This window comes from Physcomitrium patens, chromosome 1, assembly GCF_059467195.1.
Source record: "Physcomitrium patens ecotype Gransden chromosome 1, ASM5946719v1, whole genome shotgun sequence".
NCBI classification, from domain to species: Eukaryota; Viridiplantae; Streptophyta; class Bryopsida; order Funariales; family Funariaceae; genus Physcomitrium; species Physcomitrium patens.
In genome coordinates this window covers 24,121,385-24,137,661 of record NC_143410.1, presented here as the reverse complement: position 1 = coordinate 24,137,661, position 16,277 = coordinate 24,121,385, and the positions used below count along the sequence as shown (strand labels likewise).

The 16,277-nt window shown below is 34.2% G+C and overlaps 2 protein-coding genes and 1 long non-coding RNA gene across 6 annotated transcripts; 2 read left to right on the top strand and 1 right to left on the bottom strand.

The window, feature by feature from the left end:
- Window positions 1–2,661: 2,661 nt before the first annotated feature.
- On the top strand, window positions 2,662–5,554 carry LOC149989953 (uncharacterized). Of its 4 annotated transcripts, none has more exons than XR_016505480.1 (5): window positions 2,662–3,003; window positions 3,171–4,474; window positions 4,584–4,614; window positions 4,739–4,876; window positions 5,208–5,554. It is a non-coding gene; the product is annotated as an uncharacterized LOC149989953 (long non-coding RNA). The 4 variants fall into 4 exon arrangements; XR_016505477.1 differs by having other exon boundaries at window positions 2,662–3,344; window positions 3,534–4,474; XR_016505482.1 differs by having other exon boundaries at window positions 2,662–3,622; window positions 3,840–4,474.
- LOC112282067 (uncharacterized) lies at window positions 4,955–6,764 on the top strand. Its single transcript, XM_024519254.3, has 2 exons — window positions 4,955–5,922; window positions 6,011–6,764. The coding sequence occupies exons 1-2, from the start codon at window positions 5,512–5,514 to the stop codon at window positions 6,206–6,208; spliced, it is 609 nt and encodes a 202-aa protein (XP_024375022.1). The 5' UTR covers window positions 4,955–5,511; the 3' UTR covers window positions 6,209–6,764.
- A 1,869-nt stretch (window positions 6,765–8,633) lies between these two features.
- On the bottom strand, window positions 8,634–11,548 carry LOC112280250 (uncharacterized). Its single transcript, XM_024515541.3, has 8 exons — window positions 10,968–11,548; window positions 10,714–10,800; window positions 10,390–10,610; window positions 10,097–10,282; window positions 9,937–10,003; window positions 9,557–9,688; window positions 9,390–9,431; window positions 8,634–9,212 (listed from the first exon to the last, which is right to left on the bottom strand). The coding sequence occupies exons 1-8, from the start codon at window positions 11,385–11,387 to the stop codon at window positions 9,132–9,134; spliced, it is 1,236 nt and encodes a 411-aa protein (XP_024371309.1). The 5' UTR covers window positions 11,388–11,548; the 3' UTR covers window positions 8,634–9,131.
- Between the last annotated feature and the right edge of the window lie 4,729 nt (window positions 11,549–16,277).

Below are 16,277 nucleotides of genomic sequence, written 5' to 3'. Positions count from 1 at the left end.
GAATTGATAATAAAATAATCTCAAAAGATATCACACTATTATATATTAAATTCTTTATATAGATAAAGACTTCGTAATTTTTTTATCTTAAAAATACATCTATTATAGACTTAGGAATTAAAACAAACATCTATTATAACTTAGGAATTAAAACAAACATCTATTATAGACTTAAGAATTATTGTCATGACTTATCTTGTTCTTCTCTAACCAAATCTTTGTTTTTGACATCTTTTAAAAAGGTGATTGTTGCATGCAATGACTTAAGTAATAAATTCTTCTAATCAATTTGCTTTTGGCATTGTCAATAATAAATCTTTGGTATTATCTTTTAATTTATATTAAAATTGATTAATAAGAGTTTTATCATTTCAATGTACATTACAAACAATGTTTTGGAATTCGACAATATGTAATAGTTGATTGTAATCTTGTCATAAAAATAGGAGGTTATTTCTACTATATTTTCTTGATTGTTTTTTTCCAAATGCAGCCATAAATATTTTTAAGAATAAATTTAAATAAAATAAAATCTACAAAAAAAATTCATTCATAATTACAAATAAAAAGGAATTACTTCTAAATAATAATACACATATGAATCCAACTTGAATATTTTATTAAAATATTAAAAAAATATAATCTTAAATAAAACTTGACTTATTATAAAAATCCTTGAAATTTTGATCTTATTCTGTTAAACTTCTCTTGCATACTAATCCTTGTTTCCTTAATACTTGTAGTTGTAAGACTTCTCGGATTTAATTGTGAGATTGATTAACTTGCTTCTCTCAATTGTACAACTTCTTGGTGCAAATATTCAATCTCATTGCTATCTTCTTTTATAGGTGTAGGAATAGTATCTTGATGGTTGATATTGATTTTACATAAAATTTCTATCTTAAGAATGTTGCTAAACTTGTGAAGATATGCAATAGTTACAAATCTATTCTTACTTCTATTAAGTATAGCATCTATAATTTTTTCTTCTATCTCTTTAATAGATGACTTTAACAAATCTACTATTCAAATTAGAGAAAGGTAATTGGCAACCTCTTATATGAACTCAATTTTTTTACAAAGAAAGATAGTTTATTTTTTTTGAGGAAAGAATCAATGTAAGAAGAAAAAAACATCAGTTTAAACATAGGAATTGACAACCTTTAAATCACAACAAAAAAAAGTAGTATAATCCACTCACTTCTAAAACAAAACAAGAATAGTAAATTAGCACTCTTATCAAATTGTCAAGGACATGAATTAAAAGCAATTAAAAAATTAATACACTCTTATGGCATTAAAAAAGAGTAGATAATCACTTAAAATAGCATGATATTAATACTAGAATGACTATTGCCAAAAACAAGAAGATTAGAGATTCTTAAAACAAGATTAAAAACAAGAAAGATATTGACTAGAGTTAGGAATGACTCACTCTTGCTTCTATATATACTATTAAACTAGGAGCTACATGGCAACGTTTTATAGGACTTCCAATACATACCTAACTTCTAAGACAAGTTTTTTACATATGTGCTAAATGACCAACTTGTATCACAAGTCACTAATATGTGTGACACATAGTCAACTTATTGACTAAGTTTTCAACTTACCAACCATCTACAAATACATATAAAGTCAAATCCGCATCTATGAAACTTCTAACAAGCTTTTCTACAAGATATTATCAAATTATTTACTTCTACTTACTCATATTTAATTCTTTTAATTTAGATAAATATATATATATATATGTTTGTGACACTAAGCCACAACTTTAAAAATGATAAAATACAACAATAGTACTTCCACTTTATTTAAACTTAATAAAAACTACATAATTTACAACTACTAGAAACATCATCAAAAGACAAAAATCAATTTTTATACCAAGAGTTAAGTAATAAAATCTTCAAAAAATTTCATAGAAAAAATTAACTAATATATATCTTATTTTTTAAAAATTATTATATTAAAATTTATATTAAAAGACATGAAAAAAAATGAGATATTGTTTTAATAATAGACCATTATTTTATATTATTATAAGAATGAATAAATAAAAATAATGATAAATACAAAACAAAAGTTGCAATCATAGGTAATAGACACCTAATTACTATTCTTTATCATCTAAACTAATACAAGAACTAAAAAAAATCACATTCAAAATAAGACAATCATAATGAAAGTGACATCCAACAAAATAATCTCTAAGAAGATATACATTCTTAACAATTTTATATTTCTTCAAAAAAATAATAAAAAATTATAATATTTAAAAAATACATTACATGTACTTCTAAGTTGTATTTGTTATTTATCTTTAGGCAAGCATAATATTCACAAGATGCCAATGACAATTACACACACTTATCTAAGCAAAATCATTGTGTAGAAATTAACATCCTACAATTTCAATCATAAAAGCACATAATTCCACACTAATTTTCTTTTTTACACTACTAACAATAATTAAACATACAACATTCTTCAAAAAAAATAAAAATGAACAAACATGATATATTTAAAGATATGCTTTTAGTTACTAAATCCTGCCTCACCCTACAGTAATTTCAGCAATGAAAAAGGAAAAAAGCAAAAAGGTACACCAGAAGTACACAACAAAGAAACTGTTACACTAGATGCACAATTCACTTATGGCGCACTTCAAACGAATGCTCTTAAGTTTTAGTGGAATATCACAAACAATGTACACATCTGAAATAATCTTCAGTGGATGGCCACAAGAGCGGCCAGGGTTTAGGGTTCAATGGGAATAGCGGAGAGATCATCGTCTCTCTCGATCACAAAGCAGCTGAAAGACAAGCTGAAGGTCAAAGGAGACAGGCAGCTGCCAAAGTTCAGATTTCATTGCATTGCATGCTCCCGGCGTAGCTGTTGCCGCTCCTGCAACGATGTGTGCCTCCGAAACTACGCACTAAAAGCTTCCTTTACAATGTTTTGATTCAAACGGCCACCACCGCAACGTTTGGCTCAAGAGTTGGTTTCTTCACCTAGATTGTCCTGTTCGGTGTCATTCTCTTGCTTGAAGTGTGCTTCTATGAATTTTACCTGCCACTAGTATGTTTTGGTGCCATAGAATGTGCTCGATTCTTGCATCATATTCATGTTGGAACGTGAATTTATCGTCCTAATGGTCCTGTCAGGCTTTTGAACAAAGAAATGTACATATTGTTTTGGATATTTGTCGGCTGAGCGGCGGGGGCGCTCCTCTCATGCGTACTTCTCGAGCACCTTGTGAGTCCCTTCAGGAAGGTCTGAAGAATTTGCAGCTTGTTGGAATTGTCCAAGTTCAGTAGCAGCTTCGTAGATGTGCTTACGTAAGGCATTCTTCTGTCTTTTCTACACTCACTTCTCTGCTAATTTAATCGCTTCCAATACATCTGGTATGTATGAAACGTTTGAGAAGCCTTGGGACTCATGAGCAGTACATGTATCGTCCATCTATAATTCTTGACTTGTTTCGAGAACACTCCACTAAGTTCCTGTACTTCGAAACCGACTCTCAGGTCAATTCGCTTGTGGCACACTCCAAACGACCGGCCCAAGGAATGTTACTCGTTCACGCCATCGTCAAAAATGTCAATTAGGTGTCTCGGTCAGTGCTACTGTGGTTACCATCTGTGTTGGTTGCCATCTGTGTTGATGTATTGAAACTTAACAAAATATATCTTTCTTTCTTCGATGCGTTCATTAACGAAGTTAGAAAAGAGTATTTACTGTTAATTCAGACTTCATGGTTTGCGACAAGTAGGTTATTCTTCGCCTAATATACTGCATTATCATCTATTCAGAGTAACAATTGACATGTGTAGCTGTAACTGAACGGATACGTTGAGACATCTGGTCTCTGAGAACTTACATGGCCTAGAGGACGCTCAAGTGGAGCCATCGGACGCCAAGGATCGTGTTGAAAGGTATTGTTTACTGGTTGGGGCTTTGGCGTGTAACTCCTACTAGTATCCACCTTAAATTGAAACTCTTTATGAAGCTGAATAACACGGCGCCTGAGAAATCAAATAGCGACATCGGAAGATCATGGCAAGGACTAAACTATCTTCATTTTAGTGTCCCCTCACTATTTTCCATCTGCACCAATATTTTGAACGAATTTCGTCACAGTTTAAGTGTGGAGCTCTTGGGGCTAGTCTACGTTCTTACAGACCACCTAAATACAATATTTAAAATTATTTTCGGTTGCACATGAAGTGATCCACAGTTGCAGCCATTTGGAGGCTGAGGCTGCAGGTAAAGTGTCACAGAAGTAGAAGTGGGGGTGCATTGCCGATCGGTAAGCCACATCGATAACTTACCAGTTGCAAAGGAGTCGCCGTCGACTAAAGCCGAAATTCACATTCAAAAACACAGATGACCGCACAGATGTAGTCTTTCTTGGTCACCAGCTTTGGCAGCCAGCCCCAATTTCACAACAGCGTTTATGCCGCCGAAGGTAAGGCACCTCAACCGCAGGTGTGGGTCTATTTGACTACGCCGATAGCACTCTTCTCATGGTCGATCTTAATCGAGTCTTCGTCCTCACACAATTTGTGTTTTGGCAGGTGCATGGCATTTAACTGCCTGAATATACAGGTGTATCATATCTGCATCTTTGATTTCAAGCTCCAAATAATCTTTTGTAATAATCCAAGTCGGGCTGAAATTTTATGGTTAAAGTGACCGGTAGCTAATCTAGCTGGAGTATCAAATTTTGCAGATTGTGTATGAAGATGGGCAGGTTGGGTCCCACTATTTCTGTTCGAAATTAACAGCGGGAGGCTCCGAAATTACGTGTTTCCATGTTCATGTACGGCGTTATGAGCCACGCTTGATTTGTGAGGAGCGCGGTGAGCAGGTGAAGCTTATAATGTTGGGTTTAGATTGTGGAAGCATGAAATGGTTTCTCAGGGTGCAGTTCTTCTGTTTCTGTTCTTAAGGAATGTGTCGGACATTGTAGGCAGAATTCATTCGTGCTGCTGGCCATGAACTGTAACTGTCAGGTGACGTCCAAATTGTCCCCATCTGCCGTGGATAAAATATTTTTGTAGATCCGTAGTACGATTGTTGAGCTCATCTGAGCTCTTCGAAGACGTCGTTAGATGATCAAGAAGACCTTGTGTTGAAAATTGCAAACATTTTAAAAGTTTTTGCAGCGGTTTGGGTAGTTTGCTGATAGACATCTGCAGGAAGAACTTACATCAGCGGCTACAATTTCGTCCCAAGGAAGAAGATTTTCTCAAGTTTCTCTTTCTTCTATCAATCTGAAGTTTGTCAGCATTCCAAGTAGGATCTAGATTGACAAATGGACCGCAGTGACTGTAGGTAGAGTCATTTTTCTCTGGCGGTCATTTGGGATCAAGTGCTGTAGCTCATGTCCTTTACCGTCTGTAGTATTCAGAGTTCTACTTTGTGACATCACGAAGTATTTCCCAGGTATAGCTTTCCGCACGGTGACATGGCTGGCTCTTCCCACCTTCTCCTCGGAGATGAATGTGGGAGATGGGTAGAAATTTTGTAATTAGATACTTGTCAATCTTCCTTCTTGTCGGTTTAGAGGCATTGAGTGCAATGGAAGCTCAAATGATGTCGTTTCAGTGGGAATCTGTTTATCAAGAGGGAAGAGTTCTTCAGGGAACCCATGCCCGGCCTCCTCTTATAAGTCCAGCGCCTCCTAAGCATTCAAGAACGAATGTCACCCTGGTGACTGGCATAGTTGTTCTTATGGTAATGGCAGTTTGTGCCATTCTTTGCTGCTGCTATCAGTGGGAGGGACAAATGCGACTTCAATCCCAGGCCCATAGTACCGGACATTCTGAGCTCCTTGACGACACGCGATCATCATCACCACCGATTTCTTTTCATCATTCTGTGGATGCTATCAACACTCGTGATCCTCCAAGAGTAAGAATCACACTCTTTTCTAAAACTTTCGCTGTTTTCAGGAAAATTTAGAGGACAATATTTCAAGGAAATTTGAATTTTTCTGCAGGCTGCATCTATCTCGGTGATAATGCCCGGAGACGACATTCCTCGATTCGTCGCCTGGGTTGTCCCTCGAGGGAGTCCTATTGCTTCCACTATGCCCGAATCACGTAACCAGCAACAAGCACCGGATCCATATTCGGGAAAACTCGCTCACACTTCCGTTGTACCTGTACACGCGTCCGTCGGTGTTGATAGAGTGTAGCTCTATGTGGCTATTCTCGACAGCAGCTTTGGCTTGAATCGGTGCAGCAATCAATACAAACAAGGACTGTGGCCACTCTCAAGACGCTATAATACAATGTTTCCGCTAAGTGATGAAGCAGATACTGTGCACAAAACCAAAGTACATCGTAAAACTATCGTAGCTGTCCTGAGAGAGGATATTTACTACGATTCAAATCATTGGATGTTTCACACGTTGAGTGTAACCTAATCCCTGGTTACCGCCCCTTGAAATGGTTGAAGTCTGGAACCGTCAATCCTGAACCGATCTCAATATCCAGCTACTTAATATCCACCACAGGAAGGTGCAATCTTAGCAACAGTACAATACAAGGTGCAGAAATAGATTAAATTCTAAAGTCACTAAGCAGTGAGTGCATGGATACTCAATTTGTTTATTTTACAATTACCTAGTCTCGTACAGTGATTTATGGCAAATCATTGATAGTAGCACACAATGAGAGTATTCTAGAATGTCGACTTCTCAATATCCTTCTCGAGCAACCTGGTATAAAGTGACGAGAAATTGTAAAGCACACAGTACTTGTAGTCTAGTGTTGAAGCAGAGCTGTGCACTAGGATGTTCAACGCTTGCTTGCAAAATGGGATTGAACAGCGTAGAAGAAATATTCTATGATTTGTGTGAGAATAATCATAATAATTCACAATCATAATAATTCACAATCATAATAATTCTTATGAATATGGCCCGCGACATATTTAAGAATTAGGATGAATTTTCAATACTAGCAGGTGTTCTACTCGGGTCGACATGCTATAAAACTGGGTCCTGTTTAAACTAATCAGATATGAGGTATTGATTACCTTGCTCTAATGCAATCAGGGAAGGTATGTATATATATATATATATATATATTCATATTCGAGCTGTTGCATGGCCATAATCAGTGTCTGAAATCAATTGTACTAATTTGAATTAATACTTCTAATAGAATGTAATATATAGAATATAATTTTTTTTTTCTTTACTACAAAAAATGATACACTTGAGAATTGTTGTTACTTTAATTAGTTTACAAGCATTGATTAAAGAATTACATAATATCCAATTTGGTGTTGTTTGACTACGATAATATCCAAGAAATATACTAAGATTAACATGCTTTATACATTTATTGGATATAAGAAATATACTAAGATTAACATGCTTTATACATTTATTGGAATTAAAATAAAAATAAAGATTTTTTTTAACAATTGTAATTTTTTCTATACTTGCATCCTTCAATCCATTCCAATAGATTCAAAGTGTAATACATATAATTAGTAATTTTTACTAGCATTATTTAGTTTAGTTTGTATCATTGTTATACAAGGGCTTTACAACTTTTAGCAAATTTAAATGAATTATGATATAATCTTTAAAAATTAATTGACAAAGAGTGGTTGAATTAAATTACAGAAGCACTAACAAAGAATGTGTCTTTTTATTAATATGTATTGATATTGAAATATAAATTTAAATATTTTTATTATTTTTAGTTATTTTATTCATTAATGTATTATTGAATATTTTTATTTTTATTTTAAAATATTATTACATTTTATTATATTATACAAAGTACATTTTGTCAAGTCAAATTATTATATTAATAAGATCTTACACTTTTAGTAATTAAATATTAGATTAAAATGATTCAATTCAAATTTGTACAATATGGTTTGACTCACTACAATTTGTATACAAGTTTATCAATTATTTAATATTATTTTTACTTGGTATAATTAAATTAAACGCAGGTGCACAAATTTAAAGTGAATCATTTTAATCTTATATTTAATTACTTAAAGTGTAAGATCTTATTAATATAATAATTGCCTTATGCAGAAGTTACATATAAAGAAATTTAAGATTTAATGCGTAATTCTAATTGGAAATATAAAGATACATATAAAGAAAATTTCATATTGCCTTTAGCAGAAGAAGAAATTTAAGATTTAATGTGTGATTTTAATTGGAAATAATATTTTGTGAGAAATTTAGTAGTATCAAATAATATTAATAAATATGCAACCAAATACCATTGTCTTGATATTAAAAAGAATAACGTTTTTATTTATTTATTGTTGTTTTGCTTCTTAGTTATTTAACTTGTTTTTTAGTTCTTGTATGAATTGTATACATATATAATTTAATAAAAAATTATGTCTTTTGGACTTATAAATATGCCTAAATCTATTATTATCTAATTAATGATAACTTGACAAAGCTTAATGATATTCCTACAATAGTAATACTAAGATATAAGTACCACTTTAAGATAACTTATAGATCTAATTTGTTACATTTCTTCATCAATTTTCTTAAACCTTATTTTTTTTCTTCTAAAAAATTTAAAAACTTCTATGTCCATTTCTAAGATACTTCTTGGAGTTTGCAAAGATACATATAAAGAAAATTCATTGCAGGGGACCAGTACAAAGTGTTTTGGTCTAAGTAGGACTCAGAAATCCCAACCAAAGCACGACTCAATACAGGACCCTACAATATGTAATGTTACAACCCCGGCTTATTGGGGAGCTACTCTACCTTGGATACGGAACCTCTTAGGGTGCAATGGCTTGAGTATAGAGCATATTACGATATTGTTCCCCCAGCTGGTGTCGAAAGCTTTATACTATCCCTCCGGTTTTAGGGTTTAGGGTAACAGCGAGATAGGTAAACCTGAGTATTTTCCACGACCTTATTCCTTGCAATTCTAGCGTAATCTGTGAATCCTTGCCAGATCCGACTTGTGGGTCTTTTCCATGGGCCAGTCGGTATTGGTAAAAGCACGATCATTTCGTTCCAAACATATCTCCCAAAGTGAGACGCCTCGGAGGGGGAACCACATTGTGTTGAACTTTCGAAAACGTTCCAGTAGATGTTTGATGATTTGGGATCAGACTGCGTTTCTGGTGGCGTTTGTTGTCCCCCACCTTCTTCTAGTTTCTGAATACTCCCAGAAGCTCCTCTTCAAAAGCTGCTTAGACACACGGTGTGGTTATTAGGTACATGCAGTACGGTGAATTTGGTAAGGGGAATGGTTTGTGGTAGAGTCGAACTGGTTTCGGGTGGTAAACGAGGCCTACTTGGAACAAAGGAAGATGTCATGAGGGGTGTGTGAGACAAGGAGAGGTGATCAAGTCATGCTAGTTACCATATCTCGGTGTGAGCTGAACTGCGTCGTGGTCTGATTCTCCTGCACAAATTCGCAGAAACACCAGGTGGTGAGGATGGTAGCAAGCCAGGAGTCAAGACCATGGGATTGAAACATAGTTTTGCTAAAGCGTGCTGGTTTCGTGACGATGGACTGGTGTTACAGACCTTGGAGTAGAGAGATTGAGCGCTGTCGTGTAGGATCCACTGTGAATCTATGATGCCCATGTGCTTCTCTGCCGGTGCAGAGACACATTCGCGGAGGATGAAATCGATTCCCCATGCCATTATCAAATCGTTCTGCATTGCGGTTCAACACATGAATCCCTAGAACCTGTTAGATTGGTTAGCTGCTTGCTCCGTCGAAAGCGATGTAATGCCTTGCGTACAATGGATCAACTTCGTGCGAAACTTGAACGATATTACAGCTATCAGGTTCGGGGTTTAAGATTTGATGGTCACGCAACACTCCATGACGATTCACCGATCCTACTCTCTTCTAGCTGTTACCGTTCGGAGCACAAGATTTGAGGAAAGATGTTAAGCACCTGAAGGAGGTTCCAGACGCACCGCCAAGACTTGTGCTCGAACACAGGAGCCTGAATCTCCACAAACCTGTTCATACCATACAAGCATTCGTTTTCAGACTCCCAGTTCAAATTTGCGATCGCTCGACGATTACGACAAAATTCTGGTGATGACACTCACGCTTCACATGGGCCACCAGTTGTGGTTTCGTTAACGCAGGGCTTGTCTTTTAGGCCTCCCTCGGAGGTGCGAGTGTGCATCTCAATTCCGTTTTCCGTAACACGTTTCGTGATCGGCCAGTGGGTAGCTCCCTCAATCGCTGGTTGCGCAATCTGAAGCTGATTCCTCTTCATAATGTCTATAAATCTGGTCACAGATAGTGGCGTATCAGATACTGAGCCAGCAATGCCGGTAAGTTGAACTTGCAGTAACTGCTGGACCATAAGAGAAGTAGTGTAGAAGCAGGAACTGACTTGAGAGGGTCGCAATTGGTGAGGTTGAGGTCTTCGTCCCAGACGAAAATGTATTCGTAGGGAGCCACCACATCGGGATGCAAGAACCGTTTTGTGAACCACCACTTGGATTGACCTTCGCTCTGGATGTGGACAACGCGTTGGAACCAGTCGAAGTCTCTCCATTTGTCTACCGTGTTGTCGTAGTGAAATAGCACCACCTGGAAATGCTCCTCGTCAAACTGCAACACACGCAACGAGAAAGGACTCATCATTTATTCCTCTCACCTTTCTTATCATTAGCCTATCAGCATGCGCACATTCATGAATGAGTTTGTGATGTACCTTCTGAAGATAAGCATCAACGTGGTCTCTTTGTTTAAATCCGACGGCCATTGCAAGCAGACTCTTCGGCGTGGGCCCAGGCCTGTCCTGTGCCATTGCACAAGGCAGAAAATTTGAGGAAGACTGAAACTAAATTATGCACAATACGCTCCAGTCGTCTTTAAACTGAAACCTATAACTGAAGCTGGTCTGTGTAGCCTAAAACTGTGTGTCCGTAAGATCCTAAGGTCGGTGCTGGATTTCTGAACACTAACCTGGTAGGGCATCTTGGTCATGTTTTTACGATGATAATCTGTTGTTTTATGAATAAAGTTTTGAGGCAGATTCTTGACAAAAACCTCATCTTCAGCCATATCTTGTTGCGACCCGCTTCCATTTCCGCTAGCTTCACAAGTCTCACAAGTCGGCACTTCGGGACACCCTATCGTCTGGTTTGCAACAGTACCTACACAAGGCTCACAAGGAACTGAAGGCGGCACATCGGGACACTTTATCGACCCGTATACAACTTTACTTGTACTTAGTCTTGTGTCAGTTAACTCAGGAGATGGAACGTTTAGAGTAGCGGTAAGATACAAGCAATAGCCAAAGAGCAATCCTCCAATGAAGCCAAGACAAAGCGCAAGCAACACCGATGTGGGAAACACCGAGGGTTTTTTCCTCACGAAATCCATCAAAATAGCCTCGAGGCGATCACACGCAATTCAGTTGGGCCTCAGATCCTAACACGAGCACTGACTTCATTGATGGATCGTTCGAACCGAAATCTCTTACCCACCGTCCTATTTCTAGTTGTGACTCCCTGTTCCCTCGCCTCCTGTTTCTTGTCGTTGTAGAATGCAATAGGTTATTGTAGTAAATAATATCCTTCTCTCTTTTACCCACTTCTTTACCTTGATTAGAAGTGGCTTCCAACAAGAAATTAACAAAATTAGATATCTCATCAATCATTTTTCATGAGAAAACACTCTAGGCCCTCCATGCGCAAAGACAACATAACATTAGTGCCAACAATTGTTTTACTATGTTTAGATATTCCAGTTAAAGAAGCAATCAAGGCTCCTTACCATCGACAACAACCTTTTATGTATCTAAAACACAAGAAACAGCCAAACTTAGAGGGATGGAAAGGTTATGTAAAACTGTTAAAAGTGGTCATTAAAACAAAAGTTGCTGATCAATATGATGAAGGTATTCTCTTAATTATAACTTTGATTCGTGCAGTTCAGAGTGAGGTTTGCCAGAAATAGATGTACCGAGAAATTGAATTGTGCACTCGGCGAGACTCGGCGTCATGAACATCAACTGTTTTACATGTGAAATTGACAATTCTCTGGAATCGAAATTTGAGTTTTTGTCTTCTAATAGCCAAAACAGCCGCACAACGTGACCTCAATCGTGTAAAGTAGTTCATCCTAAGGTTGAATTGATGCCTCGGGCATAGGGATATTGATAGCTCACTAATTCGAGGCGCAGATGCTACCAAGGACCAAAAGGAGGCACTCTCGTCGCACTAAGGAAGTTGCTTCTCGCTAATTGTCGCATAAGGCGTGAAAAGTCTGAACAGTCAAATGGTAATTTAATAGTTTGTTGCGAGCTATATTTGATAAGCGGTAATGGTTCTAGTGCACTCAGAGATCGGCAGTTTTTTATATTGCTTGTGTTGCATAATTTTTTTATTGCATTGAGATGCTAGTTTCAACTGGATGAAATTGTGATGAAGTTCTTAGAATGATAGGAAAAGACATCACCTGAACTTGGTTCCCATGCACAGAAAGGTGGAGCTTTTCCCTCACTTTCGTCGCACTGAAGTATTACAGCATCGTCATTTATTTAGAGATGTCCTCACATTACTACTTAACCAGTATAAACCTGTTAGCAATGTTTAGGCATCATATACTTCAGCCTTGTCCTCAATTCGATTATGGGTTCGTCGTGTCTACCACCACAACCCGAGAATGTTAGAACACACGAAGTCATCATCACACAAGATCATGGCATTCTGACAGTGACGAAACTTTGCTTTTAGTCTGTAGTATTTGAAAGTAAAGAGCTTGTTCGTTAATGGTTGCCACTGGTTGCCTAAACCTCGCCACACCCAGCAAACATCATTCTATTATCACACAACACCCAGCTTCTGTCACTGTTGTGAAGGTTTGGAAATCGAATTTTATATGACAGTTCCTGCCGTGAACTCAGGGCGATACAGTGAACTTCTCCCATCGATGCCAAATTGATTTACTGGGAGAGGAGTTTTTCCATACCGTCAGACTGAGTTTTGCAGCAACTTTTAGGTCACATAGCACCCATCTGTCAGGGTCAAGTGGACCCCCCTAGTAAAGAGTACAACGAGGAACCACGTGCAAATTCTTAGTTGGGCAAGACTTCCAAGTCACACCATGCTTTGGTGCAGCCATGAGATTTGTTATGTTTCGGTTTGTAAGACAACTGTTTGCAGAAGAGCGGTTCTAAGCATGGCTGGTGAGAGTCTCCGGGCCAAAAGAGACTGCTCACAACTTGTTTGATATGGGGTACATTTAGAGGTCACTCATGCAACTTATAAAGATAGATGTTTTGCTAACAGACGCTTACCAGAGTATTCAACCTTAGATTGGATGGAGTTGGGTTTACTGGGACAGGCGCTTGTGAAGTGAAGGCTATGGATTTGCAGGGATTGTTATTTTACTTTGTGACGTTCTGTGACAGAGGATTTTCCGGAACGTAAGAATTCCATTATCGGGAGACCACAACGAGATGTATATTTCTGCAAGAACTGACGATAGCAACAATATAATATAAATCCAATTAACAAAGAAAGATATCATACTTCTTCAAAGCCTTATTTTAGTCTTCATCTCTAACTCCACTACTCCTTTGTGTGGCTGTTCTTTTTGATTAATATATTGATTAAATTACTTGTGTGTATTTGCAATCTTGTAGTTTTTGTTTTAATTAAGTTGTGAGATTTGATGTTGTGGTTCTGGTTGTGCTATTTTTTTATTTTTTATTTTTTATTTTATCTTTATTATCTTGTCTTTGAAGTTTCTTCTTTGTAGTATTTTTTTTTTTTTTTTTTTTTTTTTTTTTGTCTTCAATGGTTTGTTTTTACTTTTTACTTTTTATATATATAGTATTTGTGTTGTGATATGCTTGAATGTCTATGCCAACTTTTCATTATTTGTAGAATATATGGATAATGATGCATTCACTTATTTTTCCAAACTTCTTCTTATTTGTAAGATATATGTGTAATGTTGCATTTATTTATTGATGCTATATATATATATATATATATATAGTCATATTTATTATTTTTTCTTTGTCTTAGAATCCTTATTTTGATGATTATTATTATTATTATTATTATTTATTTTATTACTTTTTTCTTTAGTACCTCTTAATTTTAATGTTATTACTATATTATTATTATTATTATTATTCATTTTGAATAGCACCTTTTAATCCCTAAAGTTCCTTATGTTATCTTATCCTCCAAACTTCAAAAGTGCAAAAAAACACCCGTGTTAAGAAAATAACCTTTATTTTTATTTTTTTAATATTTTAATACTTTCAACCATAAGATCTTGTTTTTAACTTATATTAGAATCAATCAAACAAATCTTATATGTTGAGGTCATTGCAGGTGGAAGATTATAACATTCAAAGTTGATAAAAAAGATATTTTTTGGTGTTGTTTAAAAGGCATAGTGAAACTTGTGCTAAACACAATTGCTACTTATGATTCTAATTTTTTTTGAAATAATTTTATTTCAAAGATATTCTTAAGTTAAAGATATGCATGCAAAATTATAGAGCAAAGAGATGCATATAGTAGCTTCAACTAAATTGTTTTTAAGAAGCATATAATTAAAAAATTAATAACAAAAAAATGATTTAAAAAAATTATATTATTTAAAAATAAAATTTATTAAAATAATAAATGGTATATATATATATATATATATATATATATGTAGTTTAAAAACTAAATTGATATAGATTTTAAAAGGTTATATATGTCACAAATATAACCAATACTATTAATTATTTAAATAAGAAGAATTAGATAGAATTAATTAAAAATATATAATTTTAATAATTTCTTGTAAAAAAATCTTTTTAGAGGCTTTATAGATGAAGATTTGATTTTATATATGTTTGTAGATAATTGATAAGTTGGCCACTTGTAATACAAGTTGGACATGTGGCATATGTATAAGAAACTTGTCTTGCAAATTAGACACTTTTTATGTAAGTTGGATATGTGTTGGAGGTCCTATAGAATATTGCCATATAATTCATAATTTGATAGTACATATAGATGCAATAATAAAACCTTTTTCATTCTTGTCAACACATTTTTTGTTTTTAGTCTTATTTTAAGAATCTTCAATCTTTTTATCTTTAGCAATAGTCCTTATAGTTTTAAAATTATACAAACTTTAAGTGAATATCTACTCTTTTTTAGTGACATATGAGTATATTGATCATTTGATTTTTTGTGATTTATGTCCTTGATAATTTGATAAGAATCCTAATTTATTATTCTTTATTTTTTTAGAACTAAGTGGATTTTTTTACTTCTTTTATTATGCTTTAAAGGCTATTCATTATTAATTTTTAAATTTTAACATTAATTCTTTCTTCAAACACACTGAATTATATCTTTTTATGGATTTTTTAAATTTTATAGTAGAGGTTTTAGATTTTTTATTTTTATTTTTTGTTTATTTTTTAATTTAACTTCTAAATATGTTAAAGTTTTCTATTATAAAAATAAAAGGAAAAAATATAGATGTTATACTTATTAAAAGAGAGATTAAATTTGCAACTATTTCAAATCTTCACAAGCTTGTCAATACTCTTAGAGTAGAAATTTCACAAATTACCAACATTAACTATTGAAATACTATTTCTATACCTATGAAAGATATTAGTAATAAGATCTAATATCTTTGCCAAGAAGTTGTGTAATTAAAGAAAATAAGTAGATCAATCACATAATTGAATCATTTTTTTTTACTATTACAAATATCAAAGAAGTAAGGATTAGTATACTAAAGAAGATTAATGAAATAAGATCAAAATTTTAAAGATTCCTACAAGAGCTCAAATTCTATTTAAAATTATATTCTTTCCATTATCTTGATGGATTTACTTAAGTTAGATTTATATATATACTCCTATCTAGAAAAGATATTTTAAAATTTTTTCACATTTTATGGAAAAAAAAATCACTACTTTTATATGATCTAAATTCATGTAAATTTTATAAATGGATTTTAATAGGTAGAGTGGTCAAAAATATAATTTTAAGTCATTTAGGCATAGAATAATGAAGATTAGAGTCTTTTTGATTATTTAAATATTTTTTAGAGTTTTGAATTATGTATAAGTTACAAAATTCTTATTAGCGAAAAAAATATAAGAATAGAATTTTAGTAAGTCTTAGAGGCATTTATTTTGATTGGTTTATTAATTTTTTTACTATTAAATATTAATATTTAGTTGTTGATATTAATTTCCAAATTGAATTTTTATCTACACATATTATTTATAAAAAA